General features: G+C 44.5%; 1 protein-coding gene across 3 annotated transcripts in view; it reads right to left on the reverse strand.

The window, feature by feature from the left end:
• Window positions 1–1,374: 1,374 nt before the first annotated feature.
• Window positions 1,375–16,506, reverse strand: part of nvl (nuclear VCP like) — a 29,169-nt gene continuing 14,037 nt past the window's right edge. For 2 of the 3 annotated variants that reach the window (XM_083650829.1, XM_083650831.1), the window contains exons 11-24: window positions 15,721–15,822; window positions 15,194–15,311; window positions 14,872–15,016; window positions 13,817–14,177; window positions 11,730–11,951; window positions 9,949–10,053; window positions 8,615–8,677; window positions 6,472–6,591; window positions 6,171–6,270; window positions 5,952–6,058; window positions 5,717–5,793; window positions 3,101–3,189; window positions 2,855–2,952; window positions 1,375–1,565 (exon numbers count right to left, since the gene is read on the reverse strand). In XM_083650829.1, coding sequence (XP_083506955.1) covers window positions 1,521–1,565; window positions 2,855–2,952; window positions 3,101–3,189; window positions 5,717–5,793; window positions 5,952–6,058; window positions 6,171–6,270; window positions 6,472–6,591; window positions 8,615–8,677; window positions 9,949–10,053; window positions 11,730–11,951; window positions 13,817–14,177; window positions 14,872–15,016; window positions 15,194–15,311; window positions 15,721–15,822 — 1,752 coding nt within the window. In that variant the 3' untranslated portion in view covers window positions 1,375–1,520. The remainder of the gene's footprint in view (window positions 1,566–2,854; window positions 2,953–3,100; window positions 3,190–5,716; window positions 5,794–5,951; window positions 6,059–6,170; window positions 6,271–6,471; window positions 6,592–8,614; window positions 8,678–9,948; window positions 10,054–11,729; window positions 11,952–13,816; window positions 14,178–14,871; window positions 15,017–15,193; window positions 15,312–15,720; window positions 15,823–16,506) is intronic. The other variant, XM_083650830.1, reaches the window with a different exon arrangement.

A 16,506-nucleotide genomic window follows, 5' to 3' on the forward strand; every position in this document is an offset into this window, starting at 1 on the left:
ACGTTTGGCATGGGACTGGACCTTTGTGCAAAGTTTGGTTAGTTTTCATCCATGGGAAGTCGAACTTCCTGGGAGGAAGAAGAATAATACAGGCAAATACAATAAGTGGCCCTGCTGCTTCGCTAGCCCGGCCACTAATTAAACAGAATTAACTACTATATACAATTAATAATAATAAGTGTATTAAAGAGCATCTATATTGAAAGTGTGTAATATGAAGGGATATGTACAGTAGGCATTATTAATACAGTTATTCACATGTTTAAATAAGCTACATGTATAACAATTTGGTCAGGTATTGCAGTTATTTACGTGTATAAATATTGTAAGCTACATGTATAGACAAACAAGTGTTGCACAGTTATTTCCGTCTATAAATAAGCTACATGTATAGACAATCAAGTCAGGTATTGCACAGTTATTTACGTCTATAAATAAGCCACATGTATAGACAATCAAGTCAGGTGTTGCACTGTTATTTACGTCTATACATAAGCTACATGTATTATAGCTATAGACAATCAAGTCAGGTATTGCAGTTATTTACGTCTATAAATAAGCTACATGTATAGACAATCAAGTCAGGTGTTGCACTGTTATTTACATCTATAAATAAGCTACATGTATATATAGACAATCAAGTCAGGTATTGCACTGTTATTTATGTCTATAAATAAGCTACATGTAGGCTATAGACAATCAGGTCAGGCGTTATGTTGTATAGGTCTACAGAGGTTCCATTTAGCTGTAGGCCATAATATTTAGTATTAGGATAGACTCACAGAACTGTTTAGACTTAACATGTCATAAAGTCTATTGACAGACCATAAATGCCGTGCATCACCAGGTGGGTGCTACACATCGGTGGTGGATGAGTTGAGTTCCCTCCCCACCCTGTGAAGTGCTTTGAGTGTCTAGTAAGGCGCTATATAAATCAAAATTAAATTATTATAAAAAAAGATTTGACTTACAGCATACAGATAGTTCATAGTTCACCTAGGGTGAGCGAGAAAATAGCATCCAGGAGAACAAAGCTGCCAGCCAGTATCTAGTATATATACAGTATCTATCTATTCTATAACATAACTCCAGCAGTGTCTGTATGTCTGTCCTTCGTGTATCTCCAGAACGGTTGTTTGGATCGACTTCAAACTTGCGGAGTGCGGACCTGACTGAGTGCAGTGCGAGAAATGCACCCACGGGGGATGGGAACTACAGCGATATTTTACATTTTTATTGTGACATCAGTGATGTCAAGGGGCAGGGGAACGGGCACATGAGCCCTTTAGATTGAAAGCAACTACAGGTCCAATACACATTTATACAGTTCATCTTATGAACAAGTAAACTTTTTTTTATTTATTTCAACAGCACGATTCATAACCAGCACAATAAAATGTGTATACATACAAAATGCGTATTCATTACTTAGACCAAAGGCTGCTGTAAAATCATGATGTACAAAGTTGAACTCTTTTTGTTGGCGAAGGCTCTGGTAGTTAGCCTCTGGCTGATCACTTTTATCTTGTTAGAGACTCTTTCAACTGTTCGTACATCCTCTGATCCTATAGAAGGGACAATAAGCACAGACAATTAGTGTAAAATCAAAGCATGCTTGTTCTAGTTAAATCCAGCCCCAGGCTCCCTTATTCACAGACCAGCGTAATTTCCCACAACAAACATCGCCAACATACTGTGCAATAATTACCAGAAAAAGTACTCCCAGTTTGGCCTTCAAAATAAAAGCACAAGATTTTAAAATTGGTAGAAATACCTAGTCAAAATAAAAGCACAAGATTTGGAAATATATTCCCAGTGAAATGTTATGCGATCTCTCCTGTTTCTAAATATATCTGTACCGTTTGGTTTGAACCAGTAAAACAATTTTTATACGCATTTTATGAAATGTCTATGGGAAAATAAATGTCGGATGAAAATCTCTGGTACAGTGCTGAAGCAGGAAGTAGGCGGTCACTTTGCCTCTCTATGCCCTGCTTCATCCTCATTCAGGGGCAGGGCCAAGAGCCAGCATCCTGTAGCAGTCTGAAGTGACATTGACGAGCGGTGAGCACTTCAGAAACGGTTTCAACCCGAGAACCAGTTCAGCGCTCAGTATGGCTGGGGTGACCTGGCCATAACATAATATTAGCTCTCAGCCGAAAGCGCTACTTTTGGAATTAATGATCAATTCAGGATTAATGTTTTTGTTACATTTGTTTGGGGGTGGGGCCTCAGTGTTAGTAAAGACATCACACATGGTCCAGGTATATGCTAGGTTAGTAGGTTTCGACCTAGTCTTGTTTGAAGTGAAGTCTGAACTTGAAGACAGGTCACCAGTAACTTCAATTGGTTTGGACAAAGATGCAATGTACTTCTTACAGGGATCTCCGGGACTGTTGTATGGACTAAATGATCTTCCACTGACATGGGGTGAGAAGATAATGATTGAATTTTCATTTATGGGTGAACTATTCCTTTAATAATCAACTGCACCATCACACAGATGCTGCTCCTGGGGAATAATAATGTGCAAATAAACAAGGAGGAATTTGCAATAGCTACGACCACATATGCAAATTTCCAAAAAGGAAGGGGAAGCCCACCCTACTCTGACTCTGCATTTTGAAAGTTAACCATTAAAAGCCGTTTGTGTGGCTGGCATTTTTCTGCTGTGGTGCTATGGTGGCCTTTATGGGTCAAATTTCCTGAAATGTTCAAGCCAACGCAATAAAGCATTGTCACCTGTTGATGAGGTGGGTCAAGTTTCAAGCTATTGTTCATTTTGCTCAGTTTGAACTATTTTTTGCATGGAGAGAAAAAAAAGAATCATTGAACCATGTGTTCATTATCTGACCTTTTTGGACACTGAAGGCCGAACTTTCTTCAAGGCGTCCTCAAAGTTCTGTTTGCTGACCCTGATGTCAGCTACGGGACCAGTGGGGAATGAGTGACCTGTATGGAGCCAATGAACAGAACAATCTCAATTGAGAAGTCTGAGGCCTGCTTGTCCAACCATTTCTTCCCTGTTGTAGATTAGAGTTCACACTTGGAGATGCCAAATAGCAGTCTAGTAGAATAGTAGAAGGAGGAAGCAAGTTACCTGAATCAGATGGGGAATGGTGGGACATCAGGTAGGCCCTCAGAGCGTTAACAGATGCTTCTCTTACTAAAGCAGACAGGTCGGCTCCACTGTACCAACGAGACAAAAAAAAAAAAAAAAAAAATTAGACATAATTTTATTTTATTTTGTCTTTCCTGTTGTCTATGAAGCATTTGAGCCATTTTTCTCTCTTTATGATTAAGTCTTGAAGAAAGAACAGCTTTTGCACTACAAACAAAATCTAAATGAACACTGACATAAGGTTGGAGGGATGGACAGGAAACCAATACAATGACCACCACTCGTACAAAATAGCATTCAGGGGAACAGCAGTATGATTGTATGTAATATGTTTTTTTTTTCAGATTCAGATATCTTTATTTGCCATTGTGTAAAACACATAGGAATTTGTTTTGACATTGACAGTGTGCGCATTCCTTAATCTTTTTCACATATAAACAGCAAGACAGCACACAAAACATAGCACAGTGCAGGAGGTATAGATAATAAAGTGCAGAGTTAAGGAACATAGTGCAAAAATGTCCGGTGACACTGCCTAGGGGGCAGGGGTGGGAGGGAACCCAGAGGCATTTAGCAGCCTGGCGGCTGAGGGGAAAAAGCTCAGTCTATGGCGGACCTTTGTAGCCTTCGGCAGCCGCAACCGTCTCCCAGAGGGGAGCAGGGTGAGGAGGCCGTGGCCAGGGTGGGAGGGGTCGGCCATGATCTTTCTCCCTCTCCTCAAAGCCCTGGAGTCATGCAGGGACTTGAGGGAGGGCAGAGGACGGCCAATCACCCTCTCCGCAGAGCGTATCACCCGCTGCAGCTTGGCGAGATCTTTTGCAGCTGCAGCAGGGAACCATGTGATGATGGAGTATGTGAGGATAGACTCAATGATGGCTGTATAGAACCGAGCCATCATGGTTCTTGACAGTCTGAACTTCCTCAGCTGCCTGAGGAAATACAGCCTCTTCTGGGCCTTCTTTAGGAGGGCCATGATGTTGAGTTCCCACTTCAGGTCCCGAGAGAGGATCATGCCCAGGAACCGACATGACTCTACTGGGGTCACCTGAGTGCCTCCCAGCATGATGGGAGGGGGCGGGGCTGCGTTCCTCCTGAAGTCCACCACCATCTCCACTGTCTTTAGAGCATTCAGCTCTAAGTTGTTGTTGCTGCACCAACTCTGTAGCCGCTCGATCTCCCTCCTGTAGGCCGACTCATCCCCATTGGAGATGAGGCCTACCAGGGTGGTATCATCCGCAAATTTCAGGAGTTTGACGGATGGGTGGAGGGAAACACAGCTGTTGGTGTACAGGGAGAACAGGAATGAGGACAGGACACAGCCCTGCGGGGAACCGATGTTGGTGGACCTGGAGCTGGAAGTGCACTTCCCCAGCTTGACCCGCTGCGACCTGTTGGTGAGGAAGCTCGTGATCCACCTCCGAGTGGACTCCGGCACTTGCAGCAGGGACAGCTGGTGCTCCAGGATGGATGGCAGGATGGTATTGAAGGCCGAGCTGAAGTCCACGAACAGGATCCTGGCGTAGTTGCCTGCAGTGTCCAGGTGTTGTAAGATGTAGTGCAGAGCCATGTTCACGGCATCCTCCGTGGATCTGTTGGCTCTGTACGCGAACTGCAGTGGGTCCAGTACAGGATCTGTGATGCTCTTCAGGTGAGCCAGGACAAGGTGCTCCAGGACCTTCATGACCACAGAGGTCAGGGCGACGGGTCTGTAGTCATTTAGGCCCGACACCTTGGCCTTCTTGGGGACGGGGATGATGGTCGAGACCTTGAAGCACGCTGGGACGTGACACTGCTCCAGCGAGGCATTAAAGATGTTGGTAAACACCGGGGCGAGCTGGTCAGCGCAGTGCTTCAGGACAGAGGGAGAGACAGAATCCGGGCCGGCTGCCTTACGGGGATTCTGGCTCCTCAGCAGCAGTTTCACCTCTCTTTCCGTGACAGAGAGAGGGGGGTGTGGGGATGAGGGTTGTGGCAGGGGGGGGTGGAGGAAGAGGGCGGGGGGGGAGAGGGGAGGGGAGGGGAGGGAGGGGAGGAGGGGAGGGAGGGGAGGGGAGGGGGGGAGGGATAGGGGGAGGAGGGGAACCTTTCTCTCTCAAACCTACAGTAGAACCTGTGGGGACTTTGGCTTATAGTTTGTAATGGTCTTGAGACCTTTCCAGACGGAGAAGGAATTCCCCTCAGAGAGCTGCTGCCGCAGTTTCTCTGAGAAGCGATGTTTCGCCTCCTTCACCGCTTTGGCAAAGCTGTATTTAGCTTGCCTGAACAGAGCCACGTCTCCGTTACGCCTTGCCACCTCCTTCTCCGTCCTTAGCCTTCTGAGTTGGGCTGAGAACCAGGGCTTGTCGTTGTTGTAAACCATCCTGGAGCGGAGTGGTACACACACCTCCTCACCGAGGCTGATGAATGATGTCACAGTGTCTGTGTATTCATCCAGAGTGTTTCCAGCCTCAGGCCCGCCCATTCGACACAGTCCTGGTCACAACCAGCGCTCTCAAGCCAGGCACGGAGTCGCTGTAGTATGTAGTAGTATGTATGTAGTATGTAGTAGTAGTATGTATGTATGTAGTATGAGAGGTGTCTCCAGCTGACACTTACGTGAAGCAGTCACAGCGCTCGTCATGAGCAATCTCCTCGAGGCTTACATCCTGCTCCAGACCAGGTTTGGTTCCCCCCTACAACACATATGAGAACAGCATTGAATACTGGGAGCAGGGCATCTGCTTCTGTGCCAGCTGACTCAAGAAAACAAGTACATGATATCTCCATTCCATTTGACAGTCTTCAGTTTGGATGCAAGAGTGTATTTGAGGACCATTGGTTTAACAATGACCTTGGTGATGGTCATCAAGATGGCATGGCGGTCTGCTGCAGGTGGCAGGCCCACATACAGGGTTTTATCCAGACGGCCAGGCCTCAGTATCGCAGGGTCTATGATATCTGGGAAGAGACAAGAAGGTGGCAAAGCATGATCGTTTAGAAGAACAAAACTAAACGCTTTTGGGGATGAGGAGAAGAACATGCAGTCTAGTCAAGCTCTAGTTGAGCTTACCTGGTCTGTTGGTGGCAGCCATAATGAAGACTTGCCGGCGGGTCTCCAGGCCATCCATCTCCGTCAGCAGCTGGTTAACCACCCGCATACTGGCACCTGACTGTTAGTATAGACGGGACACAAAAACAGCATATAATGGTGGAAATGAAATAGGAGTACATGTAAGTACATCGCGATCAAATCCAGTGTTGCATTCTGGGCTTGAAAAACAATATTAGAAGATTAAGAGTGTGAACGTGATGATCTTCTCATGACCTCTGCACCATTTTATATGTCATAGTCATACACTCCTCTTGCTTACCTCACCGCCTGACCGACGTGGGCACAAGGCGTCGATCTCGTCAAAAAATATGACGCAAGGAGCCGAGTTGCGTCCCCTCTGGAATACCTGCCTCACAGCCCGCTCACTCTCTCCCACATACTGATCAATAGAAGAAACACATCAGATCAACCAGGACATTCCTACACCCTCCTTTTGTATGAGGTTATGGTGAATAAGGGCAGCACACCTTATTGGGCCAAGTATTAATGCATTTTTACAGCACAGGAATAGGATTTAGCGCCGGCCACACTGATCCATGGTGTCTGTCCGTCTGCGTTCATTTCTCTGTTCACCTCCGTTCATTTTCAAGACAGTTGTCCGTCTGTCTGTGGAGCACTGATGAAGCTACGTATCCAGCAGATTTATATATGTTTTGATGCACTGATGAAGCGTACGTTAGGGCTGCACGATATGAGGAAAATCTGCGGTGTGCGATAACATTGTTCAATATAGCGATGACGATACGACTTGCGATAAATAAATAAATGTTAACGTATGCATATTAGCTATACAGTTCCTATGTCTTTCTGCTTTAACAATGCTAACATAGACCCCAAACACAGCCTATGCCCACTAAATAAAGAATGAAATAGACACCGACTCTAGCTGAAACTACACACAGCGTGTTTGGGATTTGGCAGAGGGGCGGAGCGCACTGTTGCAAGGGAAAGGTGTGCGCTGGATTTACAACACAAGACAAAATGATCAGATGCTGAGTGGGAATGCATGACACATGTAAATAAAACCACTTCTGTTATTTATTGCGTTTTAGGCAGTTTTCGCGATGTGTTTATTGCGCATGTTCATATTGCGATGACGATGAAAATACGATTAATTGTGCAGCCCTAGCGTACGTATCCAGCAGATTTATATATATGTTTTGATGCACTGATGAAGCTACGTATCCAGCAGATTTATATATGTTTTGATGCACTGATGAAGCTACGTATCCAGCAGATTTATATGTTTTGATGCACTCACGAAGCTACGTATCCAGCAGATTTATATATGTTTTGATGCACTGATGAAGCGTACGTATCCAGCAGATTTATATATGTTTTGATGCACTGATGAAGCGTACGTATCCAGCAGATTTATATATGTTTTGATGCACTGATGAAGCTACGTATCCAGCAGATTTATATACGTTTTGATGCACTGATGAAGCGTATGTATCCAGCAGATTAGCATATGTTTTGATGGACAGAACAGTTCAAGAGGGCTGAACTTTTTCTGGATGGACAGATAGTCACCGTCTGATTTCACCATCTAATCTGGTCATTCAGTGGCATTTTATTGCCACATAAGTAACGTAGCGCACAGAGCTAAGAGCTAGCTCACACCAGCTTTCTTCTTCTCTCGCTTTATAGGCGGGTCGCAGACACCTTCAAGGTGCTTACCGCCACCTGCTGTACAAGTAGGTTACTTGTACATGCAACGGACATACATCTATCCGTCTATCCGTTCTGTCCATTTCATGAGGGATCAGTGTGGCCACGGCCTTAGGGTGAAAGGCAGAACACAGCTTAGGGTGAAAGGCAGAACACAGCTTAGGGTGAAAGGCAGAACACAGCTTGGCATAAAATGATGAGGAACAGATTTATAAAGCGTATAGACTATGGAATGTTTTCAGAACATAATGTGATAGGCTGCAGGAGTTTCATTGTAAATAGGGTTAGGGGGTGTTAGGGTTAGGGATAGGTATAGGGGTTAGGGTTAGGGGGTGGGTATTGTTTCATATTTCTTCCGATACCGGTGCTAAAACGATATTTTTAAAATGGTGCCAATAAAACATAATAGACATCTGAGGGTTCTAGTTTCAGGAGGATAACAATTCAAATGTGCTTTTTAAAGATGTGGACATATGGACATACAGAGGTGACACAGCGCGTGCTCCAACCCTGCTCAAAATAAACAAGTTACTGGTGGGAAATCAAAGTAGATGGACTTGGGATGGGAAAATAAGGTTTTGTTGCATTTTATTCACCATTTTCACTTGGCTGTTGGAAAAACATGGGCGTGGTGTGGTCCAACTAAACAACAGTGTCCAGGCAACCTCCACTACAACAAGATGAAAACGTTGGTAAACAGGAGCAGCACTGCATGCAGCTCAGTGACTCACCATGTTGAGCAGCTCTGGACCCTTGACAGAGATGAAGTTCAGGCCCGACTCATTGGCCACTGCCTGCCATGACACACAACAGAGTCACACAGTCAGTGAGCAGCCTGTGTTCTCTCTGACAGCTACACACCTGCTGTGTTGTGTTACCAGTTTAAAATGTCATTTAAAATCATTTAGAATCATATTGCGAAAGAATGGCCATATATCAGACATATTAAGTCAGGCTAGAGTAGTATAGTATAGTACAGGGGTTCCCAAACTTTTCCGTCCAAGTACCACTATGTACCAAACCAAATTTCCCAGGGACCACTTCCACTGCAATAAAACTTGCTGATTTGAACCATGCAATAGCAGCAGAAAGGCTAAATAACAATATAAGGCTACTAGCTGGAAGTCACTGATATTTTTCAAATGGAAAAGCTCACTTTCATCCTAAGACTAAATGTAGTGGGATTTGAGAAGAAATGGGGAAAATGGATCGACTATGTAGAAGAAACGACTAAGGACACTTAAAAATGGGGGCCTCTTCCCCTTTCCCCTTTTTTCTATCAATCTTATTGTCTTAAAGTCTTTGCTACCATTAACTGAAGAAAGCTAATTTAACCATTATTTGTAATCATGTATAAAACTGGAACTGTATATGTGAATGAATGTCTATATGTTTGTACGAATATGCCATCTGTTTTTGTGTTTTCTATGTTTTTTGTTTGTTTTCTATGTTTATTGAAAGATCAATAAAATCATAAGTAAAAAAAAAAAGTTACTAGCTGGTTCAAAATAGACACACACACCTGCCAACATTAGGCTGTGACACCTTTGAAAATGTTTTTTCCCCCTCGCCAAAATTTAGCCTCACTTTGGAGTGTTATTTAGCTACCTTCCTTCCTGACAAACTAGCATGACATGGTTGGTACAAATCCATTCCTTATGTCTTCTAGTTTCAAATTATACCACGATATTTCTGAAAATCGGCCCAATCCGGCTACTCCTCAGGGTTAATGTGTGTGTAAAAACAGTTTGTAAAAAGAAAATCTCTGGCGGACCCCGAGGCGGAGCCCCGCGGACCACTGGGACCACAGTTTGGGAACCAATGGTATAGTCTATTGCCTAATAGTAGTATTATTATGCAGATATACATTTGGGGGATGAATCGATATTTGACGATAAGTGTCCAAATCACACAATGCTGGTTAAGGACTGGATTTATTGTAAAACTATGACATGTTAAACTGATATACACATTACATGTACATTAACACATCAGACTAGTTAAAAACAAACAATCATGATACTGGCATCCAGGTAACAACTGCACATTTGTGACGTAGGGGTACCTTTGCCAGCAGCGTCTTCCCGCAGCCTGGAGGTCCAGCCAGCAGCACTCCTGACGGAGCACTGAGACCCAGGGCACTGAACTGCTCTGGAGAACGCACTGGGGCCTGAAACACACGTGTACACACACACACACACACACACACACACACACACACTTAAATACTTTTATTTGGATCCAAAGTAGAGCAAATATTACAGATCCAAACATTTTAGAAGAAAACCGCAGTACAGTACATTTCTATTGAACCAGACACTGATGCATTAAAGACATTGCATCAAGACAATGACTTAAATATAAAGTATGCAAACTGACATATGGAAGCATGTTTAGCACTCAAGGGTATACAAAGCATCGTCTTCTCCAGATGAAGAGGCTGCCTATAATGGCTGAGATGGAGCAGTATTTTGCTAATTTGTTTTGCATCAGGCTTTAGCAGCCCGCCTAGTTGCAGTCCATGCAATGAGTTTGTGGACATGCCCCAGACTCCCAAACACAAGCACAATGAGTTGGCAGCTGTAGCCTAGAGTTGTAATATATTCTACCAAGGGCTGATATTTCATGAGTTTGGTTGTGAAGCAGGTGTCCATGTACAGATCAAAAGAGCAGGCAATTTCAATGATGGTGACTGACTTTCTGCTTTCATTGATGAAAACAATGTCTGGGGTATTTGGGATATTGTGCAGTGTGTTATTGTCGGTGGCGTTGTGATTGAACCAGACACACACACAGTATTCTTTGAGGCAGCAGACCTGCGATGAACCAGTCCAAATGTGGGCCAGCTCAGAGCAGAGCATGGGCCACCACTCTACTTGACAGCATTAAGTCCCTGATCTGAACATAATGTGGTTTTGACAGATCTGAACGTCATGTGGTTTTGACAGATCTGAACATAATGTGGTTTTGACAACGGTATGTGGTAGGAAAATAACAGCTGCCCACTTAAATGAGGCATAACAAATCAACGTCCTCCTATCCTGTTACAGGTCCTGTTCCTGTATTGAGTCTGCTTCCTGTTACAGGTCCTGTTCCTGTATTGAGTCTCCTATCCTGTTACAGGTCCTGTTCTTGTATCGAGTCTGCTTCCTGTTACAGGTCCTGTTCCTGTATCGAGTCAACATCCTCCTATCCTGTTACAGGTCCTGTTCCTGTATTGAGTCTCCTATCCTGTTACAGGTCCTGTTCCTGTATTGAGTCTGCTTCCTGTTACAGGTCCTGTTCCTGTATTGAGTCAATGTCCTCCTATCCTGTTACATGTCCTGTTCCTCTCTAAATCAGCTGCAGATTGTCCAAAATGCAGCTGCAAGGCTAATTACTGGTTCAAAAAGATATGAACATATTGCACCGATTTTTATTATATTATTTGAGCTGCACTTCACTGGCTTCCTCTCAGTTTTATAATTGATTTCAAGATTTTATTGATAATGATAATGGGGGTCCGTGGTCTAATTTGTGTCAGTTTAGGGCTCCTTGATGCGAAAAAGTTTGAGAACCACTGGATTAAGCCATCAGCCCAGTTCCCAGGGTGAGGCTAGATTTGGATTTGGATCATGGACTTAAAAGTGTTCAGAAACTTGATGCTAAAAGGTACAAAAAGGCACGCACATCCAAATATTTAATCGGAGACCACCAAAAATGTGTGACGTTTCGGGCAAAGCCCATCCTGAGACATCTGTCTGAAGAAGGGCTTTGCCCGAAACATCACACATTTTTTGTGGTCTCCGATTAAATATTTGGGAGCAGCTGCCAGTGTGCAGACTCTATTCAGAAACTTGATGCTACCAATATGGCCATGGTCAGCTCCTCTCGGATGTCCTGCAGAGCTCCCACGTCCGCCCAGGTGACGTCAGGTGTGGTGGCGAAGCCCTCCCGCTTGGCTGAGGGCTGGACGCTGGCCAGGGAGGCCTGGAAGTCAGACATGTGGATAGACAGCCTGGCCAGCTCTTCCTCCGACATGGATTCAGTGTTCTTAAGCAGCTGCAACAGGCGCCACAGCTCCCCCTGCTGGACAGAGCAGAGACGTCGTGATCAGGACAACACAAGACCGCAGGGTAGATGTTGGTAAATGCCTGCAACCCAGGTACTTCCAGCAGGTGGCACTAAAGCCCCCGACACCTCAGGCTGATTGTCAGCCATTGACAATGTCTGCGCTGTTGGTGAGCGTCTGTCGCCCAAGTCTAGTCTTTGCAGTGTGCCCCGCACCATCCAGACTGATCTCATCTGATCATTTCAATAAACATATATTTTCACAACGACATGGCCTTCGGGAAAGCTCCTTGATCTCATCGCTAGCGTATCACGCCTCATTCCGGGTTAGGCATACGAACCAAGGGATTTAATCTGCCATTCTTTTATCCATAGACATTTTGTAAAATGCTTATAAAAATGTTTTCCTTGGTCAAACTAAACCATTCAGCTATATAGCTATTAGGGATGTCGAAAAGCATAATTTTTCTTGACCGACAACAGACCCTCATTAGCCGACAATTGGTCGGTTAACCGAGAAGATTAAAATGCGCTATTTGACTGTCTGTGCCCCATTAAACCATTACCACAATGCTTGATTTGTTTTCATTAGAAAGCGTTCATTTTTACATCTACAAGCAGAAAAAAACACATTAACAAAACGAGAAGACAAGTTGAATCCTCCAGCCATCTAAACAAAAACATTCCTCCGATAGGCTATACTGCTTAGAGCTGCACGCTTTGCATATTAAGGGCACATCCATGACACGCAGCCGCCCCGTGAAGTACGTGTTTGAGCGGATGACAGCCCAGGCTGCAGGGCGCACTGACGAAGCGCGCATCACTACAGTATCTTCTCCTTTTAGCAATAGTCTCACTAATCCCACAGTGGTTTACCTGCTTTTGAGATCTGCAATTTTTTTTTGCTTCTGTCTCACCCCTTCTCCCTCTCTCTTCACACACGAGACGAGGGCTGTGCTCTCTGTGTCTTGCAGGGCTCCACAACATTATGAAGACGAGTCCTCCACACACAGCTGTCAGTTGTCAATGCAGTCTACAAACAATCCGTGTCTTGTTGTGAAACAATTTCTCCGAACTGCCATGTGTTGGCAGTAAAGACTAACGTTAATTGATACTTTTCAATCGTCAGTTAGACCGCTTCATGTCTGCATTTTTGTAACACGGTAAAGACTTCTGTTTGATCATTGAGTGCGCGCGTATGGTCTCTCACTCTCTCTCCCTCTCTCTCTGTTAGTATTGTATTAGCTGTAGTTAACGTTAGGTAGGCTGTCAGTGTTGATAGTAGAAATAACTTGTTAAAGACAAAATGTATAATGCAAATTTGATGCCCTCTCTCTCCCTCCCTCCACCTCTCTCTCTTTGTCTCTCTCAACTAAAACCTACCCGCATGGCACGTGTTTAGGGGACGTGCAATTTTTTTTAACCGTTTAACTGATAGTATTAATCGGTTAATGTTGAAACGGTCGATTATCGGTTAAACGGTTATCGGTCGACATCCCTAATAGCTATATTTAGAATCAGGAGAGACCATAGAACATTTCACTCAGACCAAGGTGAAATGTTCACAACCATACATTGTTGATTTTTTTTAAAGGCATATGCTGTGTGTGTGTGTTTATGTTTTGGTGATAGCGCAATGTTATTTACGGTCTCTCCTGATTCTAAATATAGCTATATTTTTTGAAAAAAGGCTAGTGAAATTGCTGACTGAATCAAAGCTCATCCCATACTAATGGTTTTGTACCAAATAAGTTTATTTTCTACAACCTGCCCTGAATCTCCCTTACCTCCTGGGTATGCCGCCCTGAATCTCCCTTACCTCCTGGGTATGCCGCCCTGAATCTCCCTTACCTCCTGGGCATGCCGCCCTGAATCTCCCTTACCTCCTGGGTATGCCGCCCTGAATCTCCCTGAGGAGGTAGCGGTGTGATCTCCATCACCTCCTCGCTGTGTGTGTTGACTGAGGGCTGGCCATCGATGGGTACTGCATCGCAGCTCTCCTCTCTGACCTGTCCCTCTGGCGGAGGAGCCTTGTCCTGAGACCCACTTGTTGACTGGTCCATTAAGGGGCGCTGGCCCTGGTTCTGATGCATTTCTAGCAGAACCCTGTTTACCGCACTCATGGCAGCTTCGCGGCACAGCGCCATAAGATCTGCGCCCACATAGCCTGGAGTGAGCCGGGCCAACTGCTGGTAGTCAAAGTCCTCGGGCAGCTTCAGCTTCCGACACAGGGTCTTCAAGATCCTGTAAGAGTAGAAAATGGTTTGTTTCATGTGTAGTGTTACTTTAGTAACGGTGTCAATACAATGTTTCATGTGAAGGGTTACTTTAGTTACGGTGTCAATACAATGTTTCAAGTGAAGGGTTACCATAGTAATATTGCTGGTCTTTTTATATCAAGATCTGTTGGCCAATTTGAGAATGGATAAATGATTTTGGATTTCTAGTGATAGGACACTGCTTTTGATTGCACTTCCCTAGCTCCCCAGAACAAGAGCTTCTGATCATTCTCACAATGAACTAACACTAGAAATATATCACGTGCTTCATCTGAATGTTCCTTCAGGGTCATTTTTGGAGCTCTATGCGTATGTTATGTGGACATGTTGTTATATGTGGTCATCGGGGTGAGTTGGCTAATGAGAGAATTCTCTCCTCCCCCCCTCATCACTATAGGACATTTGGAAAATGTAAAGATGTTCAAAGAGCAGCACCTTTATCAATCACACACACACACACACACACACACACACACACACACACACACACACACACACACACACACAAACATTGAGTATCAGCACAATAACAGCAATCGATATCGGCTCCAAAATTCCAGATGAGTGCATACCTACTAAATCCTCTTGATGAATAATTGTCACAATATTTGGACAAATAATTGAAATTATTATTTTTGATAAAACCATGTGGCCCTCACCTGAGACGAGCCGCTTCGTCAGGGATGCCCATGCAGATCTCTCTGTCAAAGCGTCCAGCTCGGCGGAGTGCTGGGTCCAAGGAATCTGGCCTGTTGGTGGCACCAATGACCAGAACCTGGGCTGTCACTGCCAGGCTGTTCATGTCTGGAGAGAAGCAAGGAACAACGGACAAAATATAATTTTATTTAACAAATAAAATGAATGTTCCTCCAGTGAAGGTGCACTCACATGATGTAATTCTCTTCCCTACCATTATATATATATATATATATATATAATACAATAGAATATTAATATAATATATAGATATATTATATATACCATCCATGCAGGTGAGTAGCTGGGCAACAATCCTCCTCTCCATGTCTTTAGATGCCACTTCTCTCTTAGGGGTAATGGCATCAATCTCATCTATGAACAGGATGCATGGGGCACTGGTCTGCAAGGTGAGGAACAGGTGAGGAACAGGTGAGCTACAGTTCACCAATCAAGTCAGTGTTGACTGAGTGACCTCATTTCCTTGTTTATTGGCATGGAACTGTGCAGGCATTTTCCACCATCAGGTCTGGAGGCACAAATATTATAGTGCCAACTTGGCCAGCCAGCGGAATGCATTCTAAACAGTACATTTTAATCTTGTCGATTATGGGTTAATGATCAGTTAATGAGACTCTGCTGTCAGAAAAAGATTTCTAAATGGCCCCCTAGTGGCTGTCGTGTCCATTTGACTAGCTGCTTTGACAGCAAAAATCACTTTTGTTGAGTTAAGACTTCACATAAGTCAAGAATAACACTAAGGTTAAGAGTGGGACCCCCCCCCCCCCCCCCCACCCCATACACACACACACCACAGCTTGGTCGAATAGCTCTCTGAGCTTCTGCTCGGACTCCCCGGACACCCCAGACACCAGCTCTGGAGCAGAGACCTTCAACATGGGCAGCTCCATCTCCTGAAAGAGACAATGACATCATTTCATTCCAAGTCCACCAAATACACAGAGGTTTGTCCCCAACTCCACCAAATACACAGAGGTTTGTCCCTAAGTCCACCAAATACACAGAGGTTTGTCCCCAAGTCCACCAAATACACAGAGGTTTGTCCCCAAGTCCACCAAATACACAGAGGTTTGTCCCCAAGTCCACCAAATACAGAGGTTTGTCCCCAAGTCCACCAAATACACAGAGGTTTGTCCACCAAATACAGAGGTTTGTCCACCAAATACAGAGGTTTGTCCCCAGGTCCACCAAATACACAGAGGTTTGTCCACCAAATACAGAGGTTTGTCCCCAAGTCCACCAAATACACAGAGGTTTGTCCACCAAATACACAGAGGTTTGTCCCCAAGTCCACCAAATACACAGAGGTTTGTCCCCAAGTCCACCAAATACACAGAGGTTTGTCCCCAAGTCCACCAAATACACAGAGGTGTGTCCCCAAGTCCACCAAATACAGAGGTTTGTCCCCAAGTCCACCAAATACACAGAGGTTTGTCCACCAAATACACAGAGGTTTGTCCACCAAATACAGAGGTTTGTCCCCAAGTCCACCAAATACACAGGTTTGTCCACCAAATACACAGAGGTTTGTCCCCAAGTCCACCAAATACATAGAGGTTTGTCCCCAAGTCCACCAA

This window comes from Poromitra crassiceps (genome assembly GCF_964638095.1).
Source record: "Poromitra crassiceps genome assembly, chromosome: 14".
NCBI lineage: Eukaryota > Metazoa > Chordata > Actinopteri > Beryciformes > Melamphaidae > Poromitra > Poromitra crassiceps.